Source organism: Bos javanicus, chromosome 17 (genome assembly GCF_032452875.1).
Source record: "Bos javanicus breed banteng chromosome 17, ARS-OSU_banteng_1.0, whole genome shotgun sequence".
Taxonomy (NCBI): Eukaryota; Metazoa; Chordata; class Mammalia; order Artiodactyla; family Bovidae; genus Bos; species Bos javanicus.
This window is the reverse complement of record NC_083884.1, coordinates 30,537,854-30,562,208: the sequence shown is the minus strand read 5'-3', so window position 1 is coordinate 30,562,208 and position 24,355 is coordinate 30,537,854. Positions and strand designations below refer to the sequence as shown.

The 24,355-nt window shown below is 37.7% G+C and overlaps 1 protein-coding gene and 1 non-coding gene across 4 annotated transcripts in view; both read left to right on the top strand.

Annotated features, from left to right (window-relative positions):
* The window catches only part of INTU (inturned planar cell polarity protein), a 93,064-nt gene that overhangs the window by 24,820 nt on the left and 43,889 nt on the right, over positions 1-24,355 (top strand). For all 3 annotated transcript variants that reach the window (XM_061384233.1, XM_061384231.1, XM_061384232.1), the window contains exons 3-4: positions 10,824-10,909; positions 20,507-20,710. In XM_061384233.1, the coding sequence (XP_061240217.1) occupies positions 10,824-10,909; positions 20,507-20,710 (290 nt within the window). The remainder of the gene's footprint in view (positions 1-10,823; positions 10,910-20,506; positions 20,711-24,355) is intronic.
* Positions 12,934-13,038, top strand: LOC133229315 (U6 spliceosomal RNA). The gene has a single exon (XR_009730539.1). It is a non-coding gene; the product is annotated as a U6 spliceosomal RNA (small nuclear RNA).

Genomic DNA, 24,355 nt, shown 5'->3' with positions numbered 1-24,355 from the left:
TGTATTGTACTACAATTTATGCACTTTTCCTGCATGTGTACTAAATAGCAATAAAAAGTTAGAAAGAAAGATTATAACTTACAAATAAGTAGACAAGGAAATTTGTTGAAATAAAATGATTATTTCATCTTTGGCACAGGGCAAAATGCTTGGCTCATAATAAGCCCTCAAAAACATGTACTGAATGAATAAACTATGTAAAAAGAATACATGCAGGGTTATTGTTACCATCTTTCTAAATTCCATATATATGCGTTAGTATACTGTGTTGGTGTTTTTCTTTCTGGCTTACTTCACTCTGTATAATAGGCTCCAGTTTCATCCACCTCATTAGAACTGATTCAAATGTATTCTTTTTAATGGCTGAGTAATACTCCATTGTGTATATGTACCACAGCTTTCTTATCCATTCATCTGCTGATGGACATCTAGGTTGCTTCCATGTCCTGACTATTATAAACAGTGCTGTGATGAATTTAGAAAGATGGTAACAATAACCCTGTATACGAGACAGCAAAAGAGACACTGATGTATAGAACAGTCTTTTGGACTCTGTGGGAGAGGGAGAGGGTGGGATGATTTGGGAGAATGGCATTGAAATATATATAATATCATATATGAAACGAGTCGCCAGTCCAGGTTCCATGCACGATACTGGATGCTTGGGGCTGGTGCACTGGGATGACCCAGAGGGATGGTATGGGGAGGGATGAGGGAGGAGGGTTCAGGATGGGGAACACATGTATACCTGTGGCAGATTCATTTCGATATATGGCAAAACCAATACAATATTGTAAAGTTAAAAAATAAAATTAAAAAAAAAAGAATACATGCAGGGAAAACAATTAGAAGTTAATATAAATACAGCAAAATGCTGTGGTGTTGGATTAGTGTGGGGGCTTTATGGGTGATTGTTGTCTGCTTTTTCAAGTTTTGAACTTTATGATTAAGCCCTGTAGTTTTAAAATTATATAATTTGGGAATAAAGAATGGATGATTTTTTTTCAGCATTTATTTTTTAAAATTCTCTGAGCAGTCATAGGTATTAAGCTTCTGAATAATGAATATTACCTCATAACCTAACTTACACCAGAGATATAAATCACTGCTAGGAAAGAGCCTTCGTCCTTGAATGCTTCATTGGGCAGATGCCCTCATTTATCAAGATCAGAAGTCCTGTTCCAAGTCGGGTATGTGTTCATACCCATCAGTGGACAATTGTAATGTCATGGTGAGTTTGCTAAATGCAAAGCACCTTGCTCAATTGCACAAGGTGCTTCTGTGGTGGTAATTCCTCACTTGTTTCTCTCGCAGTGATGTGCACACTGCAGTCGCCCCACAGGCAGGAGGATCATGAGAGCTTTGTCCCGATCAGTGCAGCTTGCTCCGGGTGACCTGCCTTTGTCTCATTGGAGAGTGACCCACCGTTGGCTAAAGTCCCTTGAGCAGCACACTGAGACTGGTGACTCCTCTTTCTTTTCACGACAGCAGAAATCTGTTCTATTCTCACTCTTCTTTGCTGGTTTCTTGGGGGTTTTGCTCCCTTTCTTGGTGCCATTTTTGCTGTTCAGGCTGCCAAGGGCTTGCATGTTTATTTTTATATTTCTGTTAAAGTTTGACAGCTAATAGCTCCTGAATGACCTGTAGTAGGTCCCCATCTCAGTCAAGAGCAAGTAGAAGTTCTCCTTCTATCTACATCCTAGAAACTGGCTATCATCTGTGTTTTATTTTTTTTTCTTCAAGATTATTATTCAAGTCATTTAAAATTAGGTGTTCTTTTAAGGATTGGGAAGGATAGGGTTAGAAAAAGTACACATTGGTATTCTAGACCCTGCATACCCTGAAGACTATTTCTGATGAAGAATAAACAAAGTTTTTATTTCAAGTTCTTTTTGTATCAACTTCTGATATGCTCCCCTGTGGTCACTAAATAGATTTGTTTTATATAATATTTGTGCTGTTTCGCTTTTAAATTTTAAAAAAATTTTCGAAGTGCTTTTTGATTTACTCTTAAAAATCATTTAAATTGAGGTGTTACTCTATAACATGCCCAAATCTTAAATGAATACTCTGAATTTTAACGTATCTATATACCTTTGTAACTACAACCCAGGTGGGTACCCATATGCTCCATGGTGCATCCTCCTTATTGGTACACCCACCAAAGATAATCTTCTAAAAGTCAGAAGTTCTCTAGCAACAGTTGATTTCACCTCTTCTTTAGCTTCATGTATATGGAAGTATATGGTGTGTATTCTCTTGTTTCTGTTTTCTTTAGTTTATAGTCTATGAGACATGTGGATGTTGTCACTATGTAGTAATCCATTGTATGAATGCATACTATTTATTTTTCCATTCCACTGTTGACAGACATTGGGGGTTTGCAATTAAAATATCTGAAGCTCTCTTTTGAAAAGATAGCTTTGGGTTTTATGAACATGTCACGTATGGATGTGAGAGTTGGACTGTGAAGAAAGCTGAGTGCCAAAGAATTGATGCTTTTGAACTGTGGTGTTGGAGAATACTCTTTAGAGTCCCTTGGACTGCAAGGAGATCCAACCAATCCATCCTAAAGGAAATCAGTCCTGGGTATTCATTGGAAGGACTGATGTTGAAGCTGAAACTCCAATACTTTGGCCACCTCATACGAGGAGTTGACCCATTGGAAAAGACTCTGATCCTGGGAGGGATTGGGGGCAGGAGGAGAAGGGGATGACAGAGGATGAGATGGCTGGATGGCATCACCAACTCAATGGACATGAGTTTGAGTGAACTCTGTGAGTTGGTGATGGACCGGGAGGCCTGGCGTGGGGTTGCAAAGAGTCAGACATGACTGAGCGGCTGAACTGAACTGAATGTGTGATTTTACTATCTAATCTTTGGTAGACTGTTATTTGGTATACATTTTTGTCTTCTCCCATTATAGTTGAAACACTTTGATATTCTTTGTTTTCCTATATTTACAATCCCCAAGTAAAATTACTTTTATTTATTTGTTTATTTTTGACTGTACCGTGTGGCTTGTGGGATCCTAGTTCCCCGACCAGGGATCAAACCCAGGTCCCCTGCAGTGGAAGCACAGAGTCCCAACCCCTGGGCCTCCAGGGAAGTCCCCATTTCTATATGTTTAATGAAAATAACTCTACTTACTTGTCTCTCTTCTCTCATATAATTTATCCCCCATATTTTTACCCATGGTACTTGATCCACTAGTAAAGACACTGAAGCAGTGACTTCATTGGAAAGAGAATTTTAAGAGATTTTAGGCCCTTGTAGAGAGAGTCTGGTGCAGTTACTTCCCTCCATGGGTGAGCACCAGAGGTGTCATGTTCCTTATCCAAGAGCAGACAGACAGCCAGTCAGTGATAAAGCTGGAATCTATGGGTTGTGAATTCTGTTCACAGAGCTCTTTCACTTAACCATGTTGCTCACTTGAGTGGGTGGGGAGTGCCAAAAGATTTCCCTTTGAAACAAAAAAGAAATGATTTAATCCTTTCAAAAATGTAATTGGGAAATAAGCTACCACAATGTACTGTTTAATCCAGTGAATCCATTTTGAAACATTTGTTCTCAAGAAGTCATCTATAAGACACACCTGCAAGCCATCCCAGCAGATCAAGTCAGGCCCACCAGCCTAAAATCTCTTAAAATTCTGTCTTTCCAATGAACTCACCACCCATTTTTGTGCAGTCTGCAAACTGAGAATGGTTTTAACCTTTTTCAATGGTTAGAAAACAAATCAAAAGAGTGATATTTTATGACATATGAAAACTTTATGAAATGCAGACATCAGTGTTCATAAATAAAATTTTATTGGAACACAGCTACATTTATTTGTTTATTGCTACTTTAAAGCTACAATGTCAAAGTTGAAGAGTTGCAACAAAGACCATATGGCCTGCAGAGCCTAATGTATTTACTGATCTGAGCCTTTTCAGAAAAAGTCTGCTGACCCCTGATGTAAAAAGAGGAAAAACTATGTGCATGAAAACATTTGTTGAAGCATTTTTTAGTTAGAATAAAAAACAAAAAACATGAAAATGTCAGGCCAACAGTATGGTTATTTAAATTGTAATTTAATAATTATAAATTATTTGTTATTTGACCATTAAAGTTATAATTCTAAAAACTATATAACCAGCATAAAAATTCTTATTCCTTGAGAGATTTAAAAGGAAAAAATAATTCCTGATGACTCCTTTGTGTAAACAGAGGTAAAGACTAAAAATAATATTCAAAATTAATCATGGCTATAGGTGATTCAGCTGGTAAAGAACCCATCTGCCAATGCAGGAGACCCAGGTTCAATCCCTGGGTTGGGACGATCCCTTGGAGAAAGGAATGGCCACCCACTCAAGTATTCTTGCCTGGAGAATCGCATGGACAAAGGAGCTTGGTGGGCTACAGTCCATGGGGTTGCAAAGAGTTGGACACGACTGAATGACTGAACAACGACAAATAGTACCATAAATTATTTATAGTCATCAGTGGTTTTTCCCAACATTTCTGTAGCATTATTTTCTATTTTAATGAGAAATGAAAACCTCACAATAGTTTCTTATCCATCATCTTCTGAGAATATGATATTTTAATATCATATTAAATTTTACATGGGCTTCCCTGATAGCTCAGATGGTAAAGCGTCTGCCTACAATGCAGGAGACCCAGGTTCCATCCCTGGAGGATGGAAATCCTTCCCTCCAGGAAGATCCCCTGGAGAAGGAAACGGCAACCCATTCCAGTATTGATGCCTGGAAAATCTCATGGACCGAGGAGCCTGGTGGGCTACAATCCATGCAGTTGCAAAAAGTCGGACACGACTGAGCAACTTCACTTCACTTCATAATATTAGTAGTTATTATTACTTAATATTACTTAATAAATAAGTTATTATTAATATTCTGTACAATATTAGTAGTTACAATATTTGTGCTATCATTAGTCAAGGAACTCTAGAATGGTAGGTTGGGAGGGACCTTGATTTTCTCTAGTTTAGTGCTTAAGTATTATAGTTGAGGGATTGATATTGAAGTTAAAAAATATAGTAGTTTTTATTCTCTCAAAACTTAAGATTTTGTCAGTAAATGCATTAACTTTAATGAATAAAATGGCAGTACATAACTGCTTAAAAAAGCAGATGCTTTCCCCTCTTATGTCAAATTCAGCTTAATTTAAATGAACAATTTAAATTCACAATCTGATCCCAACCCCCCATCTCATACGTATTTTCCAGTCCTCCTGTACATTAAATACTCACTTCTAACAGGACTGATTTTTTCTTTCCCCAGTGACCTCCAAAGGTACCTTGTATATCCATCTGTTCTTTAGCATTCTTGGTCTCTGACTCTCATTTGGTGCTTAGTCAAGGTTGCCTTATATTGTTCAGTGGGTATATTAATTTCCTATTGCTGCTGTGACAAATTATCAGACCTGGTGGTTCAAAACAGCACAAATTTATCATCTTACAGTTTTGGAAATCAGAAGTCTAAAATGTGTTTTCCTACACTACAATCAATGCATGTGTCCACAAGGGCTGCATTCAGTCTGGAGTCTCCAAGGGAGAACTCCTTTCCTTGGCAAGCTTCTAGAGAACTCCTTTCCTTGGCAAGCATTCCTAGCCTTGTGGTCCCTAACTCCACCTTCAAACCTGGCAGTGTAGCATCTTGAAGTCTTTCTCTGACCGACTTTCCTGCCTCATTCCTTTAAAGATCCTTTGATTACATGGGACTCACTTGATTAATCTCCCAATCTCATGTTTCTTAATTACATCTGAAAAGTCTCTTAGCTATGTAAAGTAACATATTCACAGATTTTAGAAATTAGGATGTAGACATTTTTGGAGGACTATTCTGCCTACCACAGTGTGTGTTTTTTATTTTGTTTTATAAGATATGAGTGTTATTTTTTTCTTTGCAGTAGTAATAATATATGCTTATTGTAGACCATTTAGAAAATGTAATAAAGCAAAGAAAAAGTCCAGTCACCCAAAGACAGCATTTTGGTGTGTGTCCTTTCTTTTTCATACATTTATGTGTAATAATTTTGTTCAAAAGTAATTTCTTAAATTGTGTATTCATTTTGCATATAATGTTAGTGGAACTGTAAACTAACTTTTGCATATATATTTCCATAGTCCCTGATGCCTCATGTAGTTAGTATGCTTCAGTACACATTTGTCATTTGATATAAGTAGATGTTGAGAAATTGATGGGTGTTCTGAAATAATAAACTTTACATTGAGGAATTGACTTAAGCATTATGATAAACTAACCTTCTCTCTGTAGGTTTTATTTGATTCTTGAATGTATCTCTTGATAAACTTGGTAGATTTTCCCTCTTATTTCTACCCATCAATAATCCTCAGACTATTGCTTATTTAACAGTTCAAACCAATTCATGCATTTCATTTCCTTTCAGCCTTTGAGATGGCACCATGCATACTAATGACTCCCATGCACTTGTTGAGAAAGAGCTTTCCTGGGGCACAGGCTGCCCACTGCAGTGATGTGATGTCCAGGAAGCCTGCCACCTCTGACTCACCTCACAGGAGGTGCTCAGAAAAACACAAGGAAAACAAATATCTGGGAAATGGAAAGGAGATACAACTCTTTATAGAAAGAGACAGTTTTCTACTAAACATTTTAAAATATTGTGTACATACTACAGTTGTTCTAGGATTAATTTTCATGTCTTTTGTGATGATTCATGTCTCCTAGTTTTAGAGGTTTGCTGGACATGGTGCTTTCAGACTACACTTCCTACAATACTCAACTACAGAACTGTATTCATTAGGGTGTGGGGTGGGGGGGAGGAAAGGAGTCATTTGTGACATTATCAGGTGGTTTTAGTTTAAAGGAACAAGTTTTAAATCGTTTCACTATTTAAGTGTCCTGAGGACAGAATAATCTACAGACAGTAGAACTCATGGTTGGTATCATCCAGAAGTGGTTTTGTTTTACATCAGTACTCCTGTATTGTGTTCAAATTCCTTCATCTTTCCCTTGCCCCCCCCTTCCTTCCTTCTCCCTCTTTTTCTTTCATTATTTTCTTTCTTTCTCTCCTCCTCTCCCTTTCTCCTTCCCTTCCTTTTAAAAATCAGTATAGGTATAAATAATGTTATATAGTATACTTATTTAATCTCTTGTTTAAAAATAATTAGGGGAGTATGTTGCTTTTTTATTTTTCCAAGTTGAATTAAAGTTGGAAATTTAGTTTGCAAGTTCTTTCTTTTCTTCCAGTATGGTTGAGATATGACTGACATAAAGCACTATAGAAGTTTAAGGTGTACAGCATAATAAATTGACTTACATCATAAAATGATTACCATAATAAGTGGTAATGTTTAGTGAGTATGCATCATTTCATATAGGTACAAAGTTAAAGAAGTAGAAAAAGAATTTTTGTGTGTGATGAAAACTCTTAGGATTTACTTTCTAAACACCTTTGTTATGTAACATACTGGAGCATTAATTATACTTATGTCATAATTACATTCCTAATACTTATTTATCTTATAACTGGAAATTTGTACCTTTTGACCAACCTCATCCAATTTTCCCCTTCCTGGCTTCCCTGCCTCTGGTAACCACAAATCCATTTTCTTTTTCTATGAGTTTGTTTGTTTGTTTGTTTTTTTGGTTTAAACCATTTATTGCCTAGTACAATGCTTTTTTTTTTTAATTTTATTTTATTTAACTTTACAATATTGTATTGGTTTTGCCATATATCAAAATGAATCTGCCATAGGTATACATGTGTTCCCCATCCTGAACCCTCCTCCCTCCTCCCTCCCCATACCATCCCTCTAAAGGTCGTCCCAGTGCACCAGCCCCAAGCATCCAGTATTGTGCATGGAACCTGGACTGGCGATTCATTTCACATATGATAATATACATGTTTCAATGCCATTCTCCCAAATCATCCCACCCTTGCCATCTCGCACAGAGTCCAAAAGACTGTTCTATACATCAGTGTCTCTTTTGCTGTCTCGTATACAGGGTTATTGTTACCATCTTTCTAAATTCCATATATATGCGTTAGTATACTGTATTGGTGTTTTTCTTTCTGGCTTACTTCACTGTGTATAATAGGCTTCAGTTTCATCCACCTCATTAGAACTGATTCAAATGTATTCTTTGTAATGGCTGAGTAATACTCCATTGTGTATATGTACCACAGCTGTCTTATCCATTCATCTGCTGATGGACATCTAGGTTGCTTCCATGTCCTGCCTATTATAAACAGTGCTGCGATGAACATTGGGGTACACGTGTCTCTTTCAATTCTGGTTTCCTCAGTGTGCATGCCCAGCAGTGGGATTGCTGGATCATAAGGCAGTTCTATTTCCAGTCTTTTAAGGAATCTCCACACTGTTCTCCATAGTGGCTGTACTAGTTTGCATTCCCACCAACAGTGTAAGAGGGTTCCCTTTTCTCCACACCCTCTCCAGCATTTATTGCTTGTAGACTTTTGGATCGCAGCCATTCTGACTGGCATGATATGGTACCTCTTAGTGGTTTTGATTTGCATTTCTCTGATAATGAGTGATGTTGAGCATCTTTTCATGTGTTTATTAGCCCTCTGTATGTCTTCTTTGGAGAAATGTCCATTTAGTTCTTTGGCCCATCTTTTGATTGGGTCATTTATTTTTCTGGAATTGAGCTGTAGGAGTTGCTTGTATATTTTTGAGATTAGTTGTTTGTCTGTTGTTTCATTTGCTATTATTTTCTCCCATTCAACCTGCCTGACTTCAGGCTCTACTGCAAAGCCACAGTCATCAAGACAGTATGGTACTGGCACAAAGACAGAAATATAGATCAATGGAACAAAATGGAAAGCCCAGAGATAAATACACGCACATATGGACACCTTATCTTTGACAAAGGAGGCAAGAATATACAATGGATTAAAGACAATCTCTTTAACAAGTGGTGCTGGGAAAACTGGTCAACCACTTGTAAAAGAATGAAACTAGAGCACTTTCTAACACCATACACAAAAATAAACTCAAAATGGATTAAAGATCTAAACATAAGTCCAGAAACTATAAAACTCCTAGAGGAGAACATAGGCAAAACACTCGCCGACATACATCACAGCAGGATCCTCTATGACCCACCTCCCAGAATATTGGAAATAAAAGCAAAAATAAACAAATGGGACCTAATTAAACTTAAAAGCTTCTGCACAAGAAAGGAAACCATAAGCAAGGTGAAAAGACAGCCTTCAGAATGGGAGAAAATATTTGTTTTGTAAGTGTAAATGACCTACAGCACTGTGTTGGTTCCTATTATATAGCATAGTGATTCGATATTTCTATACATCTCAAAATTCTCAACTTTTAAGAAAAGTTATGAGGTTGCTCAAAGTGCTATAATAGTGAACCATCATGTCAGACTTGGTGGCCAAACCCAATGCCGTTCTCAACTGAACAGCATTTCTTGAGCATCTAAACCTAGGCAGGTCATTGCAGGCTCTCACAGGGCTGGCCTAAGAAACTCCTGCTCACTCTGCACTTTGCCCCTTTCCCATATGACAGCATATCAAGGAAACCAAGGAACGAAGGCAGAGAGAGGAGGGGAGAACAGCAGTGGGCAAAGTAATGTCAGTTTCATCTGTTCCCCAGCCCTCATTCGCAAAGGTCATCATGAAGAGGAGCAAGGGACACCTACACACAGTAGTGGGTTGCTTTAAAGGAAAGGAACTTGAGTTTAGGAAGCCTAAATCTTTTATAAAGAACAATTATTAATAATAAGACACTGAGGGAGAAGTTATCCTTATTATTCTGTACTTTTGCTCTGGAGGGAGACACTATTTCATCCAAAACTGTTCTCTGTACAATCTTGAAAAGATAATTCAGAACAAAGACTTTCAGTTCCTTGGCTTGTAAGATACAGAAAAGCATGAAAGGTCAATAGAGAGTCGTCTGACAACACTGTTTTATCTATATGCCTGTTTGTTTTGTCTTCTCCAAAGAATATTAAGCTCCATATGTATAGAGATTTTTGTCTGTTTTGTTCATTCTCTATCTGCAGTGCCTACAACAGTGCCTGGCATACAATAAGTGTTTGTTGGATGAATTAATGAATGGTTGTAATTATTTAATGTATATCCTATCAGTAAGAATGATGAGAAAAAATAACCTTGTTATGTGTATTGCAGTTCACTGGTGTTTAGATATTACCTTCATGTTTTGAGAGTAAATTTCCAAATTTAACACTGATCTTTATTTTATTAAAACCACTTGATTTGATAATATACACATTTAAAGGAAAGCCATGGAAAAGGATATATTAACTGAAACATGCTGTAGATTTTATTGTGGTTGGGGGCTTTTGAAACAAAATGCTGTGTGTAGACAAAGATCAGTAATAACAGTGAATACCCAGCATTTTGAGTTTGGATGTACCACATGGATTTAATTAAAATTTCAGCTGAATTTTTTTACTGTGTGGGTCTAAGTGTTTAGATTCAATTTTGTTAAGTGTAATACTTGCTTAATGCTACAAATTTTCCATTTGTCCCTTGGATTGATATAATTCTCCCAATTGTAGAAAAAAATAAGAATATTCATCTCTTTAAACATTCATAAGTTATATTTAGTTATGGTGCAGTGTTGGGCTGCATTATAGTTTAAGAGTGGGGTGGCAGATTAGCTCTACCACTAAAGAGTTTTATAATCTTGAGCAAGTCCCTGAATGTCTGCACCACATTTTGTACTGCACTTGGAAGGTCAGATTAGATACTTTTTAATGTTCCAACTCCAGATCTTTTTCAGTTTTGGATACTCACACAACTGTCTTTCATTGTGGTCGTGTTTTCAGGTGATGTCCTCGTTGCTGTGAACGACGTAGAGGTGACCTCTGAGAACATAGAGAGAGTTCTGTCTTGCATTCCTGGACCTATGCAGGTGGGCGTTCTTTTTCTGTGTTTTGTGATGAAATAGGTGTGTCTTGTGCTATTTTCTTTTTATAAAATTCTGAAAAGAGGCAGGTATAATGGGTGAGTTATACACTAGAATACTTTAAAATTTTTAGCTCTCAACATTTTTAGCTTTTGGAAATAGTTCTAAAAGGAAAGAGAAATATCTGTAAGAACAATACTAAAAACATACATAATAACCAACTTGCCATTGTAAGTACCATACATATTGATGAAAATCCAGTTTCTCGAGAAGTCATTTTTTTTTTTTTTCAGGGCTTAGTAAATATTTATTGAATCATTTGCTTGTGTTCATAGTTGCTTCTGACAGCTTTTTTTTTTTTTTTAAATTTTTAATAATATAATTTCAGATATACACATGCTCCCCATCCTGAACCCTCCTCCCTCCCCCTCCCCATACCATCCCCCTGGGCCTTCCCAGCGCACCAGCCCCAAGCATCCAGCATCGTGCACTGAACCTGGACTGGCATCGAGAAGTCATTTTTAACCAGTCATGGAATTTTCTATTCTGACTTATTAAAATCATAATTTCTATAAAGTTTTTAAAAATGTGGTTTGGTTTTGTTTAAACAGTATACTCTTTTCTTGATTTTTACGTTATCTAGTTTAGCCTTACTCCTAAGCTTTTGTTTAGCCACATAATGAATTATTTTTCATTCCTTGTAAGGTAAAAATAAATTTTTTCCATAATATGTTATTTTGATACATTGACATTTTGTATTATAGATGACATTTTTAGGTCATTAGATGTATTTTTAAGATGCCATACCTCCTATTCAAGAATGTTCTACTCTTGTTAGCATGGGGAATTGGCTTTCTCTCTTTAGAGGGGTAGGAAGGATGATATGCTTTAGAAAGGTTAGAGTCTCCATCAGGCAGTAAAAGAAGGAAGCAGTTTTTAGATTTATGGGAATGAAGAACAGAATGCCTAATAAATCAGAATCATACCTGCATCTGATTGAGACTGTGAGGTAACAGGACTCATTACAAAGTTTCTTGTTTTCTAAGAAGTAAAATTTTGTTGTATTCACTTCCTTCTCAAAATACACACACATGCATGTGCACACATACTTTGAACATACACATACACACACGCACACAGATGCTCTGTAAACTAAGCTGTCTTTGGAAATGCAAAATCAAAGTGCTGGAATAACTATGATAGCCAGTGACCAGCCATGCCTAGGAGTGGTTAGACAGATGATGCTGTTTGAAATGAAAAAAAGAATCTGGCAGACACCAGGCATGGAGAAGGAAATAGTAACCCACTCCAGTATTCTTGCCTGGAGAATCCCATGGACAGAGGATCCTGGAGGGTTACAGTCCACAGGGTCACAAAGAATCGGACACGACTGAGTGACTAAGCACACCAGACATAGTGCTGGAGCAGAGTGCGCTGGTATCCCCTTTAGTTGCTAGATGCGGAGAGGAACAAGGGTGGGCCAGGGGTACCAGAGCACCTCACTGGGCTCAGACAGGAGCTACTTACCAGTCAGTAATGAAAAATCACAGGATCTTAAAGCCTGAAACAGCGTCATCCAAGTAAAGTGGCTGCACGTGAGCCCCGAATGAGGGCTCCTCCTTTCTTACCTGTGTCACTTGCAGGTGTCCGGACACTACTGCCAGAGTTCAGCCACATCTGTTCTGCCTTCACAAAAAGTTATGTTTCCAGTGGAGTCACATTATTCTTACAGTTAATTAATACACAGCATTTGCAAATTTGGCCATGCACAGTTGGCAGAAAAAGGAAGAGAAAGAAATGATTTAAATATTTTGGATCAATTTCACCCACCATTTCCACGTCCTTGTTAAGCATGAAATAGGAGTTGTATATCTGCTGCTGCCCAGTTTGCCATTACAACTGCATTAAATGTTCTGTGTTTAAACATACATTTATATATATAAACCGTGTATATATATTTATATATTTTTTACAACATTATTCTTAAGTGCCAATTCTTATATCTTGTCCCAAAATGAGGAAACAGCAGTCCTCACTTCAGCTGTGCATATACTAAAATTGGAATGATACAGAGAAGATTAGTATGGCCCCTGCACAAGGATGACATGCAAGTTCAGGAAGTGTTCCTTATTTTTTGAATATCCAGTATGGTCAATAAATAAATAGAATTAAAAATTAAAAAACAAAATGAGGAAACAGCAAAGATGGACGAAACACTGTTGTGGGTCAGAATGATCATATTGAGAGAGTATGTTGAACTCCAGCACGGCCTTGCCTGCCTATTGTAATTTCAAGGGGATTTTGCCCGTATACAGCCTGAGAATTGGGAAGGGAACTAGAGTTTGTAGGGTGCCAGGAAGTATGTTGGTGCTTTGCTAAGAGCATTCCCTTTGATAATTTCATTTGTTCCTCCATAACAGTCTGTATTAATCTCCTGTTTTACACATGAGAGAAAAAGACTCTAGGAGAGAATTAATGATTTGTCCAGGATTACAGAATTAATAACTCAAAGAACTGGAGCCGAAACTGACTCCACAGCATGATGCTCCGATTGCACGCACAGCCTGGTGCGTCTTTGTGTCTGTATGCCCTTGTTCTTGCCACACCTAACTGCAGTGGACTTGTCTCAGAAAAAGCTGTTCTACCTAGTTTGTACCTATGGCATTTAAAATGGTGATTCAGGCAGTAAGAGAAGAGGAATGCTGATTTATAAAGAATACCTTGAAAAGTGAAAGTGAAAGTCACTCAGTCGTGTACAACTCTTTGTAATGCCATGGATAGTCCATGGAATTCTCCAGGCCAGAATACCGGAGTGGGTAGACTTTCCCTTCTCCAGGGAATCTCCAGGCTCCTCAGTCCTTCTCCAGGGATTCTCCAAGGCAAAAATACTGGAATGGGTTGCCATGTCCTCCTTCAGGGTATTTTCCCAACCCAGGGATCGAACCCAGGTCTCCCACATTGCAGGTGGATTCTTTAGCAGCTGAGCCACCAAGGAAGCCCAAAGAATACCTTAGGAGACTTTATTTTAATTTTGGAAATAACCAACAGTAGCATGTTAAGCTTATACTCAGGGTATAAAAATAGCCTGAAATGCTTCTCATCATCCAGCAGAAGATGCCCCGGGAGAGAATGTAATGTGGCAGAAAGGTCACTGAGGAGAAGGAGGGCAGATCTCTATTTAAACCTCGCTCTGAGCAATTTTCAAAAGTCTTCTGGGTTTCACTTTCCTCATCTATAATCAGAGGGCATTTGTGAGAATAAATCTCTGAGCCCTCTTCCACCTCTACAGTTCTGTATTTGAATTTTAAATAAGTTCTGCTATAAATAGATTCAGAATACCAGCATGAAGTCCAACAGCAAAGCCTGGACACTAGGTGAAGCACAGGGAGACCAAATCATTTCTTTTAAAGCTAGGTTTTGACATTCTGCAAAACAGCTACCTTTGATTCTTCAAAAATGTTAATGTCATGAAAGAAAAAAAGGCTAGAGAATTGTTTTAGATTAAGATAGACTAAGCTAACATACAACTAAATGCAGCAACTCTTCCTTTTTTGATCCTCTAATGCAATTGGGAATAGCTTTATTGGGACATTTGGGGAAATTTGAATATGATCTTTGTTAGAGAAGAGTATTGTGTGTCATAAACCTAAATGTCATAATTATATTTGGTCGTGTAGCCTTAGGAGATACGTACTAAGGTACTTAGCAGTGAAGTATTAAAGTAGTTGCAAGTAGTTCTCAAGTAGTTCAGGCAAAATTATTTTTTTTAATAGAAAGAAGGTGAGGATATAAGAAGAGGTGGGTAAGACAGGGGAGAAAGGAGGGAGGAAGCAAGTGTGGCAAAATGTGTTAAGAAAAAAATGGCTGTAACTGAGTGAGGGGACGGAGAAGGCAATGGCAGCCCACTGCAGTACTCTTGCCTGGAAAATCCCATGGATGGAGGAGCCTGGTAGGCTGCAGTCCATGGGGTCGCTGAGTCAGACATGACTGAGCGACTTCACTTTCACTTTTCACTTTCATGTACCGGAGAAGGAAATGGCAACCCACTCCAGTGTTCTTGCCTGGAGAATCCCAGGGACAATGGAGCCTGGTGGGCTGCCATCTATGGGGTTGCACAGAGTCAGACACGACTGACCTGACTTAGCAGCAGCAGAGTGAGGGGAATGTATGGGTGATCATCGTACACTTCTTGCAACTTTCTGTAGGTTTAAATTTTTTTAAATAAAAAGTTGTAGGTTTAAAAAAAATGTTTCAGAAATTCAAAATGACAAGAACGAAGGTGCCAGTACTCTTCTAATGACTGATTTGTGTGATCTTGATCTGTTGCCACATCTCTGTGTACTCATTCATTCAACCAGCAAGTGATCATGCAGGTAGAACACCATCCCCCCACCCCCTGGCTTCGTCAGGGAATTTGGGTCCAAACATTGCAGTTTTCACTTCCATGCATTGGAGAAGGAAATGGCAACCTACTCCAGTGTTCTTGCCTGGAGAATCCCAGGGACGGGGGAGCCTGGTGGGAGGCCGTCTATGGGGTCGCACAGAGTTGGACACGACTGAAGTGACTTAGCAGTAGCAGCAGCAGCAGCATTGCAGTTGACCAGGACTGATTGCATAAGTACCGGGCCATTGCTGCTTTTCCTGAAACTTTGGAGGAATCCAACCCCTTTTCTGGAAGACCAGCCTGTAGAACATTACTTCTTAGGCCTATGAGAGGAGAAAAGGCTTCTTAAAGGAGATGATACTTGAGTAGAATATTTTGACTTTTATTATTTCCTTGTTACACAAAAGTGGTGCTCATATATATTGTGGAAAGATTAGGAAGTAGACAGACACATTTTTTTTAAAGTATTTGTAAATGTTTTTTCTCTCAGAACCCAGAAAGTAACTAGTCAATGTCAGTATTTTAAAGAAGATGGCTGATGTGATCAGATTTGCATTTAGGAATATATCCCTCTGGATGGGACTGGAGATTGGGAAACCAGGTGCTCAGCTTTATGATAGTCCAGAAGAGAGGGGGTTATGGTCTGGGCAAAGGCCTTGGCTGTGGATACGGAGGAGAAGAAGTAGGTGAGAGGTGAAGTAGGTGAGAGGTAAAGTATGCGGGAAGTAAAGAGGACAGTACACTCTGCAGGAGATAATGGAGTCCACGGTGCCTTCCAGTTTTTCTCTTGAGTAGTCCCGTGATATTGTCCAAAAGAGGAGGATCCGAGAGAATTTGCTGAGCCAGGTGGACTCAATTCCTTCAGACTTTTGACTAAGGACTATTCAGAGCATCTGCCAAACAAAGGAGAAAGGATCAGACACATGGAGAGCAGCGAAGATGTTGTGAGAGAGACATGCGGACGATGAGGCAGAAGTGAGCCTGTAGCCTGGCTGTGCAGTCCCGCGTGTGGAGAGGCTGGCATGGCAGGCAGCTAATGGGGAAGAGAGCGTTGGCTGGTTCGTTTGGCAGAGGCCAAAGCAACATTGCTTGTTATACGATGTGGATAGGAGAGGATAATTAAAGCAGCAAGGTTTTGGAAGTGGTGAGTTATAGAGTGCATGTCCTTGGACTTGAGAATAAGGTACAGCATCCCCTGAAGGTGTCGGGGGGTGGAGGGAAGGGAGGAGGAAAGAAAGGCTTGGTAAATTGCACAAATAAGAAAACCTTTTGAGAGAGACAGGAGATGATGAAACTTGTCACAGTTTAATGTCCATGGAGGAACAAGAGAATACCTTTCCTTTAGGAAGCTTCACATAAACTCAACCGAAGAAAACCCTTTTTAAAATGAGAAGTTTCATATAAACTCAAGACAAAACTTTTCTATAAGAAGGTTGATATAAACTATCTTACATTAAATGTTACTCAATAAAAGTTTTTTTCCTATAAAACATATGATATCCTTAATATTTACATATATCAACCCCTTTTAAAAAATAGTGCTTAACTTTTAATTTGGTTATCTGTCTCACCCTTTGATGGTTTTATCAAAGCAACCAGATTCCTGACATTTATAGCTACTTAGCATGTACACTTTTCAAAATATCTTGCTAAAGTGTAATTATCTTTGCATTATGGAGCCAGCTTTACTTACATCAGAAGAATAGCGGCTAAAGTAGTTCCTTAAAGAATGTTAACGGGTGGTTCTGTGGTGTGTGTCTTCTTTGAGTTTTTCTCATAGTGAGGGGAAAAGTTGTTTTCAAGTGTGTCTCTCTTCACCAGCATAACATACCAGTCTTAAATTTTAGGTTGTTGTAGCTGTCTAAAGTAGAATTGGTAAATTTTTATAAATCTACCAGCTAATTTCCTTTGGTCATACCCTATCTTTTGACCTCTCCACCCGTGAGAATCTGAGCTGGAGAAGATGCCCCTCCTGTTCACAAGTCCATTTCTTTCTCTGAGCACCTCTCACAGAGAGACGCTCCATCAGACCCAGCCCGCCTCTGTGACGCCTGCTCCCTGAGGTTGTCACTCATCCCCTGCTTGCTACAGTCAGATTTCTCACCCTCCATTTCACTCATATGACCAGCTCCACCCTAGAGCCCAGTGCTGGGGACAGTCTTCACAGCTACCCTCTCTAAGGGTACAAGGTCTGCACTAGAGATTTCCCCAAATTCTAAAGATTTCTCACATTTCCAAGGAACACCACCAAAGACTACCATATATTTTCTTTTGGACATTCCTAAATCCTTTTTCTCAGATAAAAGAACACCCTAAGTAACAAGCCATTTTTGCTTCATCAGGTCCTCATTCAAGGATTTAATATATTTATGCTTCTGCATGCTCAGTTGCTCAGTCGTGTCTGACTCTTTGCAAGCCCATGGACTGTAGCCCTCCAGACTCCTAAGTCCATTGAATTATCCAGGCAAGAATACTGGAGTGGGTTGCCATTTTCTTCTCCAATATTTATGCTTATTTTTATATTTTTATTTATATATACATATATTGAGCATTACGTACTAGAACAGATGCCACCCTCAGAACATAAGTCTTTCAGGCCATGTATTGGTTCCATATCGCTTGTTTGGATCAAAACCACACCAAATATTCTTTTTTGCATCTTTCTAAGGTCATTTCTGAAACCGTGTCTCTTCAGCTTTTCTTCACCTCATCCTTCTTATCCTTATATTAATTTTTCAGATAACTCTTGAGTGTTCCTATATAGGATCTCTAACTTGTTTATATTTTTGTTTAGCTTACTTAATATTCCAACACCTCCCCCACTGCCCAGTTATACTAGTGTTCTACTACCTTTGGGTTTTTTTGGCCATACAGCATGCAGATCTTAATTCCCCAGCCGGGGATTGAACCTGCATACCCCCTGCAGTGGAAGCGTGGAGTCTTAACCACTGGACTACCAGGGAAGTCCCTAGCCTTTCTAGATACAGTGTTCTAATACCAAGGGCACATTTTTCAGCATCAAGTTTATAGAACACATTGCAGTTAGTAAGGGTTGATCTTTTCCATTTGGAATATTAAATGTTTTATAACATGAACATTTGGCCTCAGAAAAATTTCATGAGGAACTTCTCCCTTCCTACTGTCTAGCCATGACTTGGTTCATCTTAACTCTGAATATATGCATATTGATGAATTTAGACCTTATGTCCCTTTTCTGCTTGTTAGTAAAATAAATCTGAAACTTATTTTAGAAAGGATGTTTATTTAACTAAATTCACTGTAGGTGTGTGTGTGTGTTAGTCGCTCAGTCGTGTCTGACTCTCTGAGACCCCATGGACTGTAGCCTGCCAGGTTCCTCTGTCTATGGAAATTTCCAGGCAAGAATACTGGAGTGGATTTCCATTTCCTTCTCCCGCATTGCAGGCAGACGCTTTACTGTCTGAACCACCTTAGGTAGACAAAGATAACTCAGCGCCCCTGAAATATCAGACAGCTACAGATAAGCAAAATTGAATGCAACCATAGTCACTCTTTGCCAACCAAAAAAGAAAGATATCTAGATAGTTTTTCTTTTGGAAAGTTTTATTCATCAGGTAGATTTATTTCACAGTATAATACTAACAATAGATAGGCTGATGGGATTATGAATTTTTAAAAATAATATGCTTATATTTTTATGAGAATATATATATTTAAGACTCATTTTTTAAAATGACAGTGATATATTAGTATTTATCATATATTTAAAGTTGGCCTTGAAAACAGTACCTCTTTTAATAAGTTATTAAAAATAGGGATTAATACTGCCTTGATAGTAATTTTTAAATGTTTCCTCTCAAAATACAACTTACTGCATATAAACAATTTTATCTGCTTTTAAATATTGAAGAGATTTCTTTTACCCCCAGTTTATTGAGGTTTGATTGACAAATAAAAATTGTATCTGTTTAGATTGTACAGTGTGATGATTTAATATACATATATCATCCAGACTTCTGTATTCTTGATCAAGCATGAATTTATTTTTTTATTTTTAGAATTTAATTTTAAAAAGTCATTGCACTTTAATGTCTAAATTTAAAATTATATAGATTGTTATGATTAGAATGTCCTGACTTATCTGTATTCTGATAAGATTTTAAACATTAAGAATATTTTGTGCCTATGTAGCTTGTGATGATGTCCTTGCTACACAAAATTAACTATATTTAGTGACGACTTCTTTTAGTCAAGATACACTGGTGCTTCTTCAAGATAAGCAAGTTGTCTTTGGCCAGCTGGCATTTAGACACATATCTCCTTTTTCAAGGAAAGGTAATTGAGAAGTGGAAGCTACCTTTCAACGACTGGAAAATGGCCACATTCTGGACTCTTACCAATCTTATTTGACATCAAGCCATGAAATTAAACTATCTTTATAAGATAGATAATCTTCTTAGGGCCACAGTTCAAGATCCAGCATGTTGATAAGTTTTTGTTCTTGTTAGCCTTTATTTTAAAGGACCACAAAGAATATCTAAGAGAAGAATATTTGAATATCACCATTTGAAAGGAGAGCTAATTTTGGTTGTATGAGGTTGCTTTTAATCCTGAATCTCTTCCTGCCAGTTTCCACAGATGAGTCAGTGCTATTAGTATTTGTAATGTAGTGTTACTCTTTATTACACTGTCAGCTTATACTAACTTTTGTTTTCCCGTGGCATATCTTGTATTTGTTGTCAATATTTCGAATACAATGTGTGTGTGTTAGTCGTTCAGTCCCACTCTTTGTGACCCCATGGACTGTAGTCCATCAGGCTCCTCTGTCCATGGGATTCTCCAGGTAAGAACACTGGAGTGGTTTGCCATTTCCTCCTCAAGGGTATCTTCCTGACCCAGGGATCTAACCCACGTCTTTTATCCTCCTCCATTGGCAAGCAGGTTTTTTACCACTAGCACCATCTGGGAAGTCCCTAAAATACAATGACTATGTTTAAATTAATGAACTTAGGTACAGAGATTTATACGTTCTTACTCAATAAATGTTTGTAATAATATGTACCAGCCATTGTCCTAGGAGCTGGAGATACAAATAAAAATAGAATACACAATTCCTGCCCATACTCTACAGTGATTTTTTTATGCATACTGGAGTGAATGTGCATGTACAGAGTCTTCTTTGTGAAAACCACTGCTGATTTTCCCTTGTTATAAAATCAATACATTTTAATTTTTTAAAGGTGAAACTGACATTCGAAAATGCATATGCTATGAAAAAGGAAACAACTCAACCAAGACAGAAAAAGGCACAGTTGAACACAAGTGATCTAGTCAAACTTCTGTGGGGAGAAGAGGTAGAAGGTATCCAGCAGAATATTCTAAACACTCCTCACATCGTTATGTACCTCACGCTACAGCTTGACTCGGAAACATCAAAGGAAGAGGTGAGTGTCTTTTCAAAAGTGCAAAGGGAAAAAGTAAGGACAAGGACGTTTTTGTAGACTTCCAAATGCATGGCAAGTTTCCTCAGCCATTCTGTGTCTTGTGTTTCTGGTATCTCTCTTCCACACAGCAGTCTTCACATTGACAAGCTCAGTGAGCCCATTTATAGAGATTACTAAAATATTTGAATTTGTTTCTCCTTATCTTCTTTTAAAATGTCTATTTGAACTGCTTTTTCCATGATATTTTTTAACCTATACTTGGTTGCTTGTATCATTATTATTCTTGCTGTATGTTCTTATTTCTGTTTTCTTGTGATTACTCTAAATATTTTCTCATGATATTTGTCTTAATAGATTCTAAAGTTAAACACTACCTTAACTCTTTTTCAAAATAATTCAAAGCCCTTAGTACACCTTAACTCAGATTTTCCCCTCTTCACATACATGCTATTATCATCAGTAGTTAAGTGCCATCATTTTTTAAAATTCTACAAATTGAGCATAATTATACTACTGATACTGCTGCTGCTGCTAAGTCGCTTCAGTCGTGTCCGACTCTGTGCGACCCCAGAGACGGCAGCCCAACAGGCTCCCCTGTCCTGGGATTCTCCAGGCAAGAACACTGGAGTGGGTTGCCATTTCCTTCTCCAATGCATGAAAGTGAAAAGGGAAAGTGAAGTCGCTCAGTCGTGTCGGACTCTTTGCGACCCCATGGACTGCAGCCTATCAGGCTCCTCCATCCATGGGGTTTTCCAGGCAAGAATACTGGAGTGGGGTGCCATCACTGGGGTACTATTTATTATTGTATTTTATATATTATAGAATGTATATTATAGAATGTATAAATTATATATCATAAAGTTCATATTTTATGTGTCATATTTCATACAGATGAATCATCTTTAAATTTGCATGTATGTTTACCTTTTTTTAATTCACTATTCTTATATCTCACCTTATTTGATTATTTTTCTTCTTCCTAAAACTTATACTTTAGGCATTTCTCTTTCACTGAATTCTTTTTGTTGTTATTTATCTGATGCTGCCTTTTTCACCCTTCTTGAGAGGTAGCTTTGTAATCCTTCCTGTAATACTTCCTTTGTAAGTCTTCTTGTGTCGCCAAGAAGATGAAGTCAACACATGGCATTGGTCATGCCAACTAAACAGAAAATTTTTTTCTCTAATCTGTTTGAAGACAGTATTTCTTTGTCTTCTGACTTGCACAGTTGATATTAATTAATGACTCTCCATTATTCCTTTTCAAGAACTGTTGTATTTTCTGTGTTCAGTTTCTTGCTTCTGCTATGTCCAAACTGCTTTTTAACCTCTCCGTGGTATTTGTTTGTTTAAACAGTCCCATTTTTATTTTGAGAAACTCCTGAAAAGTTTTTAACTAATTTACATGCAAATCTGCTGGACTATTCCTGATAATCACTTGTTGCTTGCTTGTCTTAGTGATTCTTTACTTTCTCTAAGCATCTCATACAGATCTCTTCTCCTGATGGGGACTCTGACTTGTGGTGGCTTACCTTGTTATGTTCTAGGATATCACTGACTAAACTTGCTGCTTGATTTTTATCTTTGGGCGTCCTTTGGTTCTAAATGGGGAATACCTTCCTGCAAGGAGAATTTGCTTCTTCTGCTTCTGTCACTGACCTAGGGCACTTCAGCCTCACCCAAAAGTTTGGGTTTAACATGATGGTCCTAGGCTCAACTCACCTACCTAGCTATTGGCCCAAAGCTCAGTGTCCTGACCAAAGACATTGTATGTATCAGCCCTCAAGACAACCTGCCTCTGTCCTTCTGGCCTCTACTTACCACTCCCAGCTGAGGCCCGAAGGAAGGCTATGGAGAGGATATCATTGGAGACTTCTCTAGTTCTTTTATATTGAGCAGTTCAACAAGTATGTTTTGGCCATGAATCTGGTTGTTTTACAGCACAAGGGTCTCACAGCACCTAGTGTACCATAATGCTTTAAGCAGAAGTGAAATCAAAAAAGTTTTTACCGGGACTTCCCTGGTTAAAACTCTGAACTTCTACTGCAGGGGTGCAGGTTCCATCCCTGGTTGAGGAACTAAGATCCCACGTGTTGCGAGATGCTGCCAAAAAATAAATAATTAAATAATAATTTTTAAAAAAATTAGAAGTTTATACCTAATTTATATTTCTTTTGTTTTGAAATCCTTGCAGTCTATACTGTCAATGACAAGTCCATTTTTATTCAAAGTGTATATTTCCTTGTGTTGCTTTTTCATATGTCAGAATTTAGCCAATAACTGAACCAGAAAGGAAGGAATTTACTTACACATATTTTTATAATTTGCTGTGCTCTGAAGAATACATGGAGACCTAGAGGTGATAATTCTAATTTCTTGCACATATTACTAGCCCCTTGTATCTTTAGAACAAATGAGAAATTTAACTATGTATTAAATAAAACACACAGCACATTTCTGAGCTGGTAGCACCCTGCATCTTTTAAGGTTGTCTTGGAGTAGGATAGTGCTGAGGCCTTTTGTCATCCTCGCCTTTCTTTCCATGGGAAAGTGTGTCGATGTTTCTCTAATGAACAGGTTTCGGTCTGTTGACAGCCCTGTATCAACACTGTCATTAGGAGAGGCTTTTTATTCTTACTGAACAGAGTGGAAGCTGCTGCAAATACATGCTACTAACAAGTGCTTTAAAACGCAGCTAATTAAGTTGGTTAGGAGCTGTGGCGGTTGCCAGGTCTTGAATAGTGAGGCTTTGTGGGCTGGTTGCTGCAGAGGTTGAAGCAGAGACTTTCTCAAATGACCTTTGTATTCTGGTATTACTTATTTTACAATTAAATGTCATAGGGTCATTTTGTTTTCATGAGTTACATATTTAATAACAGCTTGTTTTCTTCAAGTTACAAGATTTGGACTTAAAAAAAAACTAATCGAAGACTATATGGTTATTTGTTTAAAGTGGTGTTGGGTATTTGGCTAAATACTGTAAATTTGTTTGCCAGTTAAGGTTCAAATTTATTAAGTGGACATAACAGAAGATCTTAACGGGTGTTTGACTTAATTTCTAGAGATAAAATGTTTTGTGATTACTTTTACACTAGAAATACTACCAGAAATTCAGGTTATTAAGCAGGCTGTATTTAGCGCACATCTTCCATAGCAGTTTGCATATATTAAATGTGCTTGGTAAGTATAAAAAACAGATGTGTCCAGTTTGTTATTATTTATGTTTTGTCCTAATATGGAAGTTGCTAAGATGGACTCCAAGCCACATAATTGTTTCTTTTAAAGAGAGTCGAAAGCAAAGTGTAGAACACTCTTTAGAGAGAGAACAAAAGAAAAGATACAGCATTTTAAAAGTTTGAGTTTCAATCATGGTTTGTCATTGAATATCATAAGTAGAAATTACTCTGAATTCTCTATGGTTTCTATCTAGAAATTTTTATTTTGCTTGCTTCTAATTTGCTATAGAGAAAAATAGCATTTTGTTTTAAGTAACAGCAAAAAAGTGAGGTACAGATTGAGTCATCTCTTCATGGAAAAGTACTAACAATGCACATCCTGGTTTTGAAATTTATTTAATTTTATGAAAATATTTGTGTCCTGGGAATATACTCTTCTTGAAAACAGAAAACTATTAAGCATTTTTTGAAT